This window comes from Neltuma alba, unplaced genomic scaffold (assembly GCF_004799145.2).
Source record: "Neltuma alba isolate B1F8T4 unplaced genomic scaffold, ASM479914v2 tig00013086_pilon, whole genome shotgun sequence".
NCBI lineage: Eukaryota > Viridiplantae > Streptophyta > Magnoliopsida > Fabales > Fabaceae > Neltuma > Neltuma alba.
Genome location: NW_021637414.1, coordinates 251,620 through 263,905, shown reverse-complemented (window position 1 = coordinate 263,905; position 12,286 = coordinate 251,620). Strand labels below are relative to the sequence as shown.

At 34.3% G+C, this 12,286-nt stretch overlaps 1 protein-coding gene across 10 annotated transcripts; it reads left to right on the top strand.

The window, feature by feature from the left end:
* Positions 1–2,668: 2,668 nt before the first annotated feature.
* On the top strand, positions 2,669–8,976 carry LOC114734331 (casein kinase 1-like protein HD16). 10 transcript variants are annotated; one of them, XM_028921955.1, is made up of 20 exons: positions 2,669–3,306; positions 3,929–4,060; positions 4,143–4,216; positions 4,303–4,372; positions 4,451–4,506; positions 4,610–4,681; positions 4,772–4,866; positions 4,936–5,002; positions 5,089–5,126; positions 5,440–5,531; positions 5,610–5,828; positions 5,916–6,058; positions 6,155–6,329; positions 6,476–6,566; positions 6,716–6,873; positions 6,976–7,164; positions 7,245–7,414; positions 8,236–8,369; positions 8,490–8,579; positions 8,668–8,976. In XM_028921955.1, the coding sequence occupies exons 1-17, from the start codon at positions 2,917–2,919 to the stop codon at positions 7,302–7,304; spliced, it is 2,121 nt and encodes a 706-aa protein (XP_028777788.1). In that variant the 5' UTR covers positions 2,669–2,916; the 3' UTR covers positions 7,305–7,414; positions 8,236–8,369; positions 8,490–8,579; positions 8,668–8,976. The 10 variants fall into 10 exon arrangements, with proteins under 10 accessions (XP_028777788.1, XP_028777785.1, XP_028777784.1 ...); XM_028921952.1 differs by having other exon boundaries at positions 8,070–8,369; XM_028921951.1 differs by having other exon boundaries at positions 7,976–8,369.
* The last annotated feature ends 3,310 nt before the right edge of the window (positions 8,977–12,286 follow it).

The window sequence follows — 12,286 nt, the reverse complement described above, 5'->3', positions numbered from 1 at the left end:
GTTATCAATAATACTGTTAAAAACAATCTTGATACTCATAAATAAAATGCCTTACACTGTGATTATGGAGGATAACAGTGAGAATGATTTGTTTTTGGGCAAAAATCTCTTGTGGAGTGAAATCTTTAAAAAAAAAAAGATGCAGAACACATCTTGTTTTTGTCTATTTTTCTTTTTCCTCTTATTTTCCCCCCATCTAGTAAGCAGAGAAAACTCCACTCCTTCCCAAAATTTTCACTCCACTTTTCCGCCCTCGTATTTTCTCACAATCTAAACAGAGTTTTAGGATATATTTGAAATAACTTATAAATAACTTTTGAATTATAATTTATGAAATGCAAACTTAGTTTAGATGAAAGACACTTACAATTATTTTTAATCACCATCCCAAATAGGTCGTCTCAGAGTTGTTAGTTTAAATAATATATTACAACATTTTTGTATATCTTTATGTTGTTATCATCATTCTTTTTCTTTCTCTCAATAAGAAACAATTTTATTAATAACCAGGTAAAATGGTATATAAAAAAATTGTTTTCTTTTTGACAAACGCTGCTCCATCGTTCTCTTCCATTCACCACTTTTTTCGAGGTATTAGATTTTTTTTTTAATTTTTAAACTCAAACTATCTTTAAAAAGAAAGAATACCTAAATCTAAATTTAAAATCACACTTTTAACAAATTTCTAATTAGGCCATGAGATCTCGTAGTACTTTTCAATGATCATAATGTCTCTCTTTAATTAAAAAAAATATGTTTTACCTCTCCTAAATAATTTCTCTTCTCTCATGATTATTTTTTGGCACTAAAAAACATATAAATAATTTTATAATACTTAAAATTTGTACATATAACCAAAACCTTAAAAAATATTTAAATCCAACATTTTACATTACAATGTAAGTACCTTTTAAATAAATATTTTTTATTTTCATATTATAAATATCTATTTTTAAGATTTAAAAAATTAATTAATTATAAAAAATATTTTATATTAAGTTGTTACAAATAACGATTTTGGTTGGAATCTAATATTTGCTTAAATGAATAAAACTGACGTAAATTATAAGAACAAAATATTAAATATTTTTTGTAATTAAATATCTTAAGATCTCAAAATAAATACTATCTCCGGTCCTAATTATAAGAGCTGATTGACTAATTTGAGGAGATTAAAAAGGTAAATTAAGTTAGTTATTTATAATAAATATGTATTGTCTTTCATAAAATACTCTTACTAATTAAGTTTATTCATTAGAACTACTATTATTAGAAGGACTACTTTGAAAAAAAATACATAAATATGAGAGACAAAATTTACTGAGGTCTTATAATTAGGACTAAAATAAAAATCAAACGAGGCCTTATATTAAAGACCGGAGGTAGTATTTACAAACATAAAATAAAAAAAATCATTTCAAGGATATTTATGTTGAAATTTAAAATATTTTTGAAGCTTCTAGTTATTCATACGAATTTTAACCAATATAAATTTTTTTATGTGTTTTTTGTTCTCAAAATAAACACAAGAGGTGAGATATCACTTGGATGCGTAAATAATCAATTTTTCATTTTAATTAAAAAGAGACTTTATGGTTATTTAATAATATTAATAAATTCTAAATTAGGACTCATTTTTTAATTAGACATTTGTTAAAAGTGTATGTTTTAATTTAAATTTAGGTATTTTAACTAAATTTTATTAAGATTTTCTCTTTTAAAAAAATGGGATAATTAATGTATAAGTCCTTATAATTTCAATTGATTTTTAATCATGTCCCTATAATTTTTTCTTTTTATCAGATCCTTATACTTTCATATATTTTTAATCAAGTCCTTATAATCTTTTTTCTTTTTATCAGGTCTTTATTGTTTTACTTTGTTTTTAATTAGGTTCTTGTAGTTTTTATTCTTTATTTTACAAATAATAACATTTTGAAAATAATAAATTATTGTAACAATCTTATGTTAATATTTTTTAAATTTTTAGTTAAACAAATATATTATTTATTTTCAATTTGAATTTTTATAATTATAAAATTCAAATTATAAAAATAAATTTATCTAAAATTAAAATATGATTATAAATAATTTATATTTAATTATAATTATTATTCTGATTGTTTATTAATTACTAAATGATTATATAATTATTTTGTCTAATTATAAATTATTAATTTAAAAATGAAATTAATTTTAAAGAATAAAGTTAATAAATAATTTTTCAAAAACTACAAAGTACCTAATTAAAAAATAAGTGAACTATAAGGACCTGATAAAAAAAAAAAAAATAGAAGGACCTAATTAAAAACACACGAAAGTAAAAGTGATAAAAAAAAATTTTTATAAGGACCTAATTAAAAATCAGATAAAAGTATAAGGATCTGGAGATTAATTATCCCTAAAAAAATTATACAAGCACAATAAATTTACCATTTTTTTTCAAAAAATAAGTGATTTTTTGAGTAAATCTTCTGACAAAATGTATATTGTTTTACCTATTAAAGTTATCGTAACAACTTTGCCATGCGATTTCATTATTTATTTTAATCTAACCAAACAAGACAAAGAAGATTTATTTAATTAATTTTTTTGAGTGTTACGTGTATTTAGTTTATTAGGGAGAAACAGAGTGATGCTTTCTCTCAAGCCATCTCCTCTGTGTGTGACTCTCTCTCTCTCTGTTCTAGAAGTCTAGAATCATCTGCTTTTCAATTTCCTCCACAGATCTCTCGTCGAACTGTAACATATTTTTTTGGCTCGTCTCTTCAGCCATCGGCTGCCATTCTCTATCGTCCACCCCTCTTCATTTCTGCTTCGCCCAAGCCTGCGCGGATCCGTTCGCCGCCGATGATTCTGAAGCCTTGATGAATCCTCACATAGGGCTCTCTTTCTTCATGGGCCAACCGCCTTACGATGCCTGAACTGCGTAGCAGAGCGCGCAGGAACTGGGCATTACATAACCCAATCCCTAAGCCGATTACCAAACCCCATCAGCCCACGGTAAGAACTCGTCAGAGGAGGAGAACCAACGTGCAGAACAGGGAGAATCCGCAGCAGAAGAACACGATCGGGGTTGAAGAAACTAATTATATTGTGAGCAAGGACGTTGGCGCCATTCCTGAAAGGAGGACGTTGGGAGATAAGGAAGGGAAAGAACAGGGACAAGCGCCAGACGCAAAGCTTAGGGTTTTGAGAGAGAACGTTGGGGATAAAGCCATGGATGATTATGAGAGTGGTGGCCATAGTCCCGATAAGGCTCCGGCTGCCGAAGACGAGGGCTGCACCGCTCCGTTACCAGAGAAGGTGGTCTGATTTCTTGAATTTGTTTCAGTTTGTTTTGTGTTTCCACCTTCTTTGATGATAAAGATCAAAGAAAATTTCCCTTTCTCATTATAATATGAGGTTTGATACGACACGGATGAGCTATAGCTCTAAAAAATTAGTGAGACCTATCTTGTTTATTGGCTTTTCTGAGCATACGTGGTAGCTTCTCTCTGTCTTGGTGAGGTTTGTTTTTATAGGATTTTGAGTGCTTTCCCCAACATATCTGCAATAAGCTTCAGTGAAAAGGTTTTTCTTTCTCGACTTATTCATCTTTCTCGACATACATGAGGATGTCCCACTGGTTATTGCTTGTTCCTCCCTGTGCTTAATTTACGATTGTGGTTGGGGGGCTGGTGATATTTCACCGTGTGTATGCCTGCGGTCTGCTTTGAATGAAATGTGAGAAGATAGTTTAGTTACTTGTGAGAGCGGCTCTCCCACCCGGGTGGCATGGTAACCAGTGGTTTGGTTGCTGATTTTTCTCCTGTCAAGACATTATCAGTTTCTCAGTTCCCAAATAATTTAGTTGCAAGTCAATTTTCGGAAGCGTTCTGATGTTTAATATAGAAAAATAATCTATCGTTTGGTTTCTCCACGACAGGTCCAGGTTGGTGGTTCACCAGTATATAGAATTGATAGAAAATTGGGAAAAGGAGGATTTGGACAAGTCTATGTTGGCAGGCGTGTTGTTGCAACAAATCCCATTGAACTGACTGGTCCTGGAGCTGTGGAGGTTTGGCATTAGTGTTTCTGTTTTATCCTATGGCATGTTTCACGGAGTCATCTATCATCTTTGTGTTGTCTAATTCTTTCAGGTGGCCTTAAAGTTTGAGCATAGAAGCAGTAAAGGCTGCAACTATGGACCACCATACGAGTGGCAGGTTTACAAGTAAGCTACAAATCCTTTCTTTCTAGACGACAGGATCTCTCCACCTTTTTTCTCATTTACTGATAATGGCGTGATTATCCCTCTAGTGTGTTGGGAGGTAGTCACGGTGTTCCGCGAGTTCATTATAAGGGGAGGCAAGGTGATTACTATGTCATGGTATGTACAGTCAAATTTTATATAAAGAGTTAGTATGTCTATGGCTATGGGTATTTTTGTAACTGTTTTTCATAACAGGTAATGGATATGCTTGGCCCTAGTCTATGGGACGTGTGGAATAACAACTCTCATGCGTAAGTATCTCTGCAAGTATAGTGAAATGGATAGCATCTTAATTTTTTCAAACGTGTAAAGGATATTGCTTATCTTACCTTCACTCCTTTTATTTTTCTTTAGGATGTCTATAGAAATGGTAGCTTGTATTGCCATTGAGGCAATATCCATATTAGAGAAGATGCATTCTAGAGGGTAATTCTCATCTTTATGATTCTATATTATTAAGTCTCATATTATGCTTTATTGATTTTAATTTTCCAAGAATGTGGTATCATAATACAGCTATGTTCACGGTGATGTAAAACCTGAGAACTTCTTGCTTGGCTCCCCTGGAACTACTGATGAGAAGAAGCTGTTTCTTGTCGATCTGGGACTTGGTAAATAAGCTCCTTGAATCTCGGTGCTTTTATTTGAAATGATGCATGCTTAATTTCTTATGATTACAGCTACCAGATGGCGCGATAGTTCAACAGGCCTTCATGTTGAGTATGATCAACGCCCAGATGTATTTAGGTAGGTTATGATATCTAGTTTTTGCTTAATATGCCTATTGAACATTGGGCTTCTGTTTGATTGCATGTGTCATATTCTTGCCGCAGGGGGACAGTACGATATGCTAGTGTGCATGCTCATCTTGGTAGAACTGGCAGCAGAAGAGATGATTTGGAATCTCTTGCTTATACACTGATCTTCCTACTTCGTGGTCGGCTTCCGTGGCAAGGATATCAGGTCAGTATTGTGTGTAATAACATGGTCAACAGAGCAGATAATATAACTTTGCTGTTCTCATATAATTGTATTTTGCAGGGAGATAACAAAGGATTCCTTGTCTGCAAGAAGAAGATGGCCACATCCCCAGAAACTTTGTGCTGTTTTTGTCCTCAACCCTTTCGACATGCTATGTGTGAATTTGAAGTTTGATGAAGCAAATTATGCAAAGTCATCTCTTGGTAGAACTGGCAGCAGAAGAGATGATTTGGAATCTCTTGCTTATACACTGATCTTCCTACTTCGTGGTCGGCTTCCGTGGCAAGGATATCAGGTCAGTATTGTGTGTAATAACATGGTCAACAGAGCAGATAATATAACTTTGCTGTTCTCATATAATTGTATTTTGCAGGGAGATAACAAAGGATTCCTTGTCTGCAAGAAGAAGATGGCCACATCCCCAGAAACTTTGTGCTGTTTTTGTCCTCAACCCTTTCGACAGTTTGTTGAGTATGTTGTGAATTTGAAGTTTGATGAAGAACCAAATTATGCAAAGTACATCTCCCTTTTTGATGGAATTGTTGGCCCGAATCCGGACATCAGGCCAATAAATACTGAGGGCGCTCAGAAGGTACTATTCTTGCTATGCTATGTTGCCTTTTACTGATACTGGTACAATTTGCCTGACTTAACACACCTTTCTGTTGTTCTTGTGAAGCTTATATGTCAGGTTGGTCATAAGAGAGGACGATTGACCATAGAAGATGACGACGATGAACAACCTAAGAAGAAGGTCAGAATGGGAATGCCAGCAACTCAATGGATCAGTGTTTACAATGCTCGTCGACCAATGAAGCAAAGGTTTTTTTCTTCCCTCTTTCTTTTTTTTCCCTTGAATCTTAATAAACTATTGTCTTCTGAAAGGTCAGAGGTTGAAGTTTTCGTCTGGTGGTATAGGTATCATTACAATGTGGCAGACATGCGCCTGTCTCAACACATTGAGAAAGGAAATGAGGATGGGTTATTTATAAGCAGCGTGGCTTCTTGTTCTAATCTTTGGGCACTTATTATGGATGCTGGCACTGGTTTCTCTTCACAAGTTTATGAACTCTCACCGTATTTTCTTCATAAGGTTGGATGAATTACATTTCAGTTGGCAGTTGTTCTACTTCTAGCTGCGAATCTAAGGCCTTTTTGTATATGATTTTTGAATTATTTCATACTTAACTTTTACTGTATGATTCTTACAAGATTTATGTACTGTTCCCATTTTTATAGGATTGGATTATGGAACAATGGGAAAAAAATTATTACATCAGTGCTATAGCAGGGGCTAATAATGGAAGCTCATTGGTTGTAATGTCTAAAGGTTTGTTCTTCTGGCTTTGTGAGTGTGCGCATGCGCATGCGAACGAACAAGTGCTTGTGAAATGGATTTGATAACATGTTGAGCTTAATTTGGCATGTATTTTCATGTATAAACGGCTGCTTTGCCTCTGCTGTTGTGTTGTTTTTCAGGGACCCAGTACGTGCAGCAGTCCTATAAAGTGAGTGATTCATTTCCATTCAAGTGGATTAATAAAAAATGGAGAGAGGGCTTTTACGTCACTGCCATGGCAACTGCTGGAAGTAGATGGGCTATTGTCATGTCCCGTGGTGCAGGATTTTCAGATCAGGTCTTATTCTTAGATTTTAAATACTTCATTGAGTTAAAGATCTTTTGGTGCTTAAAATCATATCTGGCATGCCTTTGTTGAACTGTTCAAAATAATTGGCAGGTTGTGGAACTTGATTTCCTGTATCCCAGTGAAGGTATTCATCGGAGGTGGGATGGTGGTTACCGAATCACATCTACTGCTGCAACATGGGACCAAGCTGCTTTTGTTCTGAGCGTCCCAAGAAGAAAACCAGCTGATGAAACTCAAGAGACGCTTCGCACATCTGCTTTCCCTAGTACTCATGTTAAGGTTATTATGACACATGATTTTCAATATCCATTGTCATTCCATGATGCTCGATGCTTACACTTGATATGTTAATTGTGCAGGAAAAGTGGGCCAAAAACTTGTACATAGCATCTATTTGTTATGGGAGAACAGTTTCATGAGCTGCTGAAGGTCTGCAGAGATTCTAGTTGATGTCGATTGGCCTCTTACAGCCAAATGTGATCCGAAGATTTGCTCTGACAGTTTTGAACAAATGCCGTTCAGCATTGATGTATGCTAAACCTCTCTTTATGGTCGCCATCACATATCATTTGATACAATAGCTGTTCACTGTTATGAGCTAAATTAAATCTTTCATTTCCATTGGGATGAGTCTTGGTTAAAAAAAAAAATGTATAGATGTGAACGATAATTACTTTGTTGAAGGCATTTTCACAGTCCAGGTTTTTAATTATTGAAGGCATTTTGCAAAAATGCACCTGATTTTCCAGTGAAAGCTGGCCACTTTTAGCTGTTTAGGCTTGTACGTAGATCCTTTTGTCCCTTCCTCTTGACTTAAAGCTGCTGCTAGCCTCATGTCTGAATTTGACCTTATGACAGAAAGTTGTGTACTCTGGCCACAGTTTGTAATTGATTATTATGATCACTATATTATTATTTTGTCATCAACTACGATTGTAGTTTATAGTCAGTAACTTTCTCTTGGAGAATTTGTATTTGGCGGTTCATCTGATGAAATGTTAGTGATGTTAATTTGATTGAAACAAAGGTTATGGGTGGTTTATTCTGAATTTCATCCAAAATTATGCCGACCTCTCCTCTTTAGTTGCAGTTCAGCTGTGATGTTGAGCATCAAACTTGACCAAGCTTTTCTGGTCCCGGTCTGTTTTCTATTACATTTATCTTGACTATTTCAGTTTTGGAAGGTCAAGGTATGTACATGGTTACATCTATATAAGCTTCTGGGTGTCTCAGAAAAGGAGCTATGTAAGCATCTGCATATGTTCTAGCTGTGACAAATGATAGCCGTCTTTCTGCTTCCTGTTTGACTGACAATGTCACCCCACTGCTCTAACCACTTTGTGCTTCCAGTATCAAAATCTTCAATGTCTCTTGGCCTGTCAGTCTGCGTGGCTGGGTGCTTATTTTGTCCGACTCTTACTGCCATCGAACTTGGCAATTTGCAGCTTTGATAATAAGTTGGCTATCTGGGAGGTCCTATTAAGGTGACAAAAATACTTGGATAGCTGTATTTGTTTTTATCACCTGAGTTTACTTGAAATCTGAAGCAGGTATTGATTTCTGCATCTATTTTTAATGAGCTCCTCTAAAATACTGTGGTGCAGCTGAGAAGTTGGCATGCATTGTTTCAGATATGCCCATGAATGTTCGATCATTTGGCCTGATGGCACCTTTCTTCTGCTCCTGACATTGGGGTATTAATTATTATCTTTTCTTTCCATCTCTTGTATGTGCCATTGGTTGTCACCTGATTATTGTCTCTCTCTCTCTTGTGCTGAACAGAAATTATGGCTCTTATGGCGCTTCACAATTTTCTCTTTAAGTTCTATGCCTGTCATAATTTGCAGATTTATTCATGCTGGTTCGAAACCTCAATGATGCTGGACCAACACTTTTGGAGCATTTTAATCCATGTGATTATTGCCCCTTCTCAAACAGTTTTGAGATTTTTTCCCGTTTTAAAACAAGTGGGAGAGAGGAAAAAAAGGTGGGGGATTGTAACAGCGAGTCTGAAACAAGTTGAGACTAATTGTCAAAAATGCCAAGGAAATTAAACAAAGCTAGCTGTAAGCTAGCAACATTTGGCTTCAACTGTAAGGTGGGTGTTTGGATAGAAACCAAACCATGGTTTCAGAAGTGCTTTTACGGATTACGAAGTAAATATGTGGAGGAAGATATTTCGTTTTGCGGAAAAGTACTTCTGAAACTGCGGTTTTGAGAATGCCAAACACCTCTGTAGTCCAAACGCTTTGTGCGTCCACGAGACTCCAATATTGACAGATAATTAGATAAATATTGGGGATCTTTTAAAGTTGGTCGGCATTTATGCTCATTGCTCTGCATCTAGGGTTGGTTTAAAAGAACTCATGGGTAATTTTTTAATCATAATTTATGAAATATGAGGTGTGTGAAAAGGGTTGTGTTTTTATGTTAAACATGCATATAAATATTTTTGAGTACCATTCCAAGTAGGCCTTTAATTTATTTCTTAATGAATGTTGTTTTGCTGACATAACTAAAATGGACTGTGCCCCTTTTTAAGTGTGCTATTTGGAGGACGTGGGAAAGTTATTCAGAAAACTTAATGAGAATATATGGTGAGTTAACCAAGATTTTCTGGCAAAAATTTGTTTTTGAATCCCGTCAGACCCCTCCTGTATATGGAAAACATCAAATAATTTAACATGAGTTGTGCTCTTGTTGGTCCCATTTGAATCTCAGTTTACAGGAAGTCTTTGCCTCGGTATATTTCTCTCTCTCTCTTTTCTATTTTAATTTCAAAATATTTAGTTAATTTTTTAATTCAAGACAACATTGTTGGGGCCATCCACTGCTCCTCCACCCCCTTCGCCCCCAAAAAAAAAAAAAGAAATTTTTTTTACAAGAAAAGTTCCCGAGCCTAGACAATTAAGCACATTGGATTCCTAGGTTCCAGTGATAATGATGATTGTTCAGCGAGAAATGAGTGTTGAGAAAGGTGTTCACGTTTGGTGCGTTAAATTTGAATTTGACGTTTGTATTACTTGTAAACTTGATGCATGTTGGTGAGTTGGATTGTTACATTGAAGCCAATATTCATTCATATATATTATTTCTGATTTTTAATATAAGATCTTGTTTGACTTTTATTTTGATTCTAAATATAAGATCTTAATTTATTTTATCTCTTATATTTATGTATTTTTTTTCCTAATATAGTCTTTTTAACAATGGTAATTTTAACTAATACATTTGACTAATAAGTATATTTTAATAAAGACAACATCTATTTATTATAAATAACTAACTAATTTTTTTTTTTAATCTTCTCAAATTAGTCAATTAACTCTTATAATTAGTACTGAATATAGTAATAATAATGGTAGCGTTGATAGTGACTAAGATGTACCCGAAAAATGGCACATACAAGGCGGACTTACTCTGCAGGCCACAGAATTAATAGAGTCACCGCATCCTTTGCATTCTCTGTTGGCAGTTGGCGGTGGGCACAGGGCTTTTCTTCATGTTATTTCCAAAAGTACCCAACGCGGGTTGGGTCATTGAAGTTGAAAGAAACCATACATCTAGAATCGTGAAACTGAAGAAGAGGGTGTTAGGTAGCGGAGGCAAAAGGGGGAGGGAAATTGAGTGTTAACATCAACACGCTCTTTCCCATCATACCAACTGGGTTTGAAGCAAGAGTGAGTATTCATGGCTACGCCCTCAACACAAACCAGCGGCACCGCCAGTGTCCCTTTCCATTGACTGGTGGTTCCTAGTAGTTGCCCTGACATGCGCTCACGTTCCCACACCCAACACGTTCTTGACGAGTATTCTCATATCATCATGTTTTAATCAATATGAAGTCAAGCTCAAAATTTTAAAAAAAAAAAGTCTTATGATGTAATATTTTCTTACCCACAAGATTTAAACTGCTTAAAAAAATATTGCCCTGACATGCGCTCACTAACGTAATGGACAAGACCCTCCGCGTTGAAAAGCTTCCCAAAATAAGTTGACGTCGTCGTCGGCCCATGAAATAAACAAAAGGAGGTCAATCAGATGGATCCTGAAAACGGGACCAGCTACATCAAGTCTCGGCCAAGCACGTGGATGGGCTTGTTAGTTGCAATGGCTTTTCAAACCGCTCTTTTCTGACCACAGATAATGGATTACCCACAGATATGAGTGGGCCTCTCTTCTGTTCTCAGCTCTAATTTCATTTTATTTTTTCGATTTTTACTTTTTAGAAACCTTTACTTGAAAACTTTCAATCTACTCCACTGTCATATTCCCTGTAATAAAATTTCTAATAAACCGTCTTTTCTAATTGATTACTCCGATCAGCCCATCACACCATTCAACTTAATAACATCACTTCACTAATTTCAATAAATTATGAAACTCGTTAATTATAATAAATATATGACCTAATCCCCTTAAAATACATAACATGTGTGACTTTATATATTATTTATTAATATAGAGGTTAGATAGGTTAGTTTAGAGAAATAATAAATACAAGACTAAATTATACATTTGATTATTTAACTTTATATAAGATTTTAATTTGGCTTCTTAACTTTCAAAAGCGCACATTTAGTCTTTTAGTTCTAAATTTGTTAGACTTCAATTATGATTTTTTTAACAATTATGGATGTTTTAAAAATTAAATTTAATATATTAGCATTTGAAAATATTTTATCAACATTTAAATCTTAATATCATAATTTTTTAATAATTTTTGGAATTAAATAACTAAAAGTATACTTTTTAAAATTAAAATTAAGAGACCAAACTAAAACTTTATACAAAGTTAAAAGATCAAATATATATTTTAGACTAAATATAAAAGAGAAGAGTATTAAAATCTTATATTTAAGCTTTTATTTTCTTCAATTTTTTTTTTAGTTTTTATTTTCTTCAATAATCTTTAGGCCCTATTCCAAACAATCTATTTATTGGCCATGAAGGAAGCTAATAACTACTTTGGATTAGGACCCTGGTCATTAATTCAGACAATCGGTGAACCAAGATTCACTCTCGGGGTTGTTGCGTTAATCGCATGTTCATCAACGCCCATATAAAAATATATATTTATATATATAATTTTTTAAATCAGGAATTAAACTCGCAGCATGAAGGTGGGAAAGAACAAAGCAGCATCTTTAGACGCCTTTTTCTGACCACAGGTATGCTTATGAACACAACTGGAATCGGAAACAATCTGCCAATGTGAATCTACAAAGGAACAATTCTTCGCAGTTTTCGAGCCATTCAATGCACTACCTGTAACGATACGAATATTTTGCCTGCGCAATGTGTATATGGATCTATTCACAAAAGCATAATCGTAAAAATTTGTCTAATATATGGGGAAAAGTATAAGCAAGACTAGCAAAACTTTCCAGAATGTCAAGTC

Excerpts from the sequence above, each read along its gene's own strand:
- LOC114734331 (XM_028921955.1), top strand. The coding sequence starts at position 2,917 with ATGCCTGAACTGCGTAGCAGAGCGCGCAGGAACTGGGCATTACATAAC. Across the intron at positions 6,567-6,715 it reads ATTGGTTGTAATGTCTAAAG|GGACCCAGTACGTGCAGCAG; the intron begins GTTTGTTCTTCT and ends GTTGTTTTTCAG. Across the intron at positions 6,874-6,975 it reads GTGCAGGATTTTCAGATCAG|GTTGTGGAACTTGATTTCCT; the intron begins GTCTTATTCTTA and ends AATAATTGGCAG.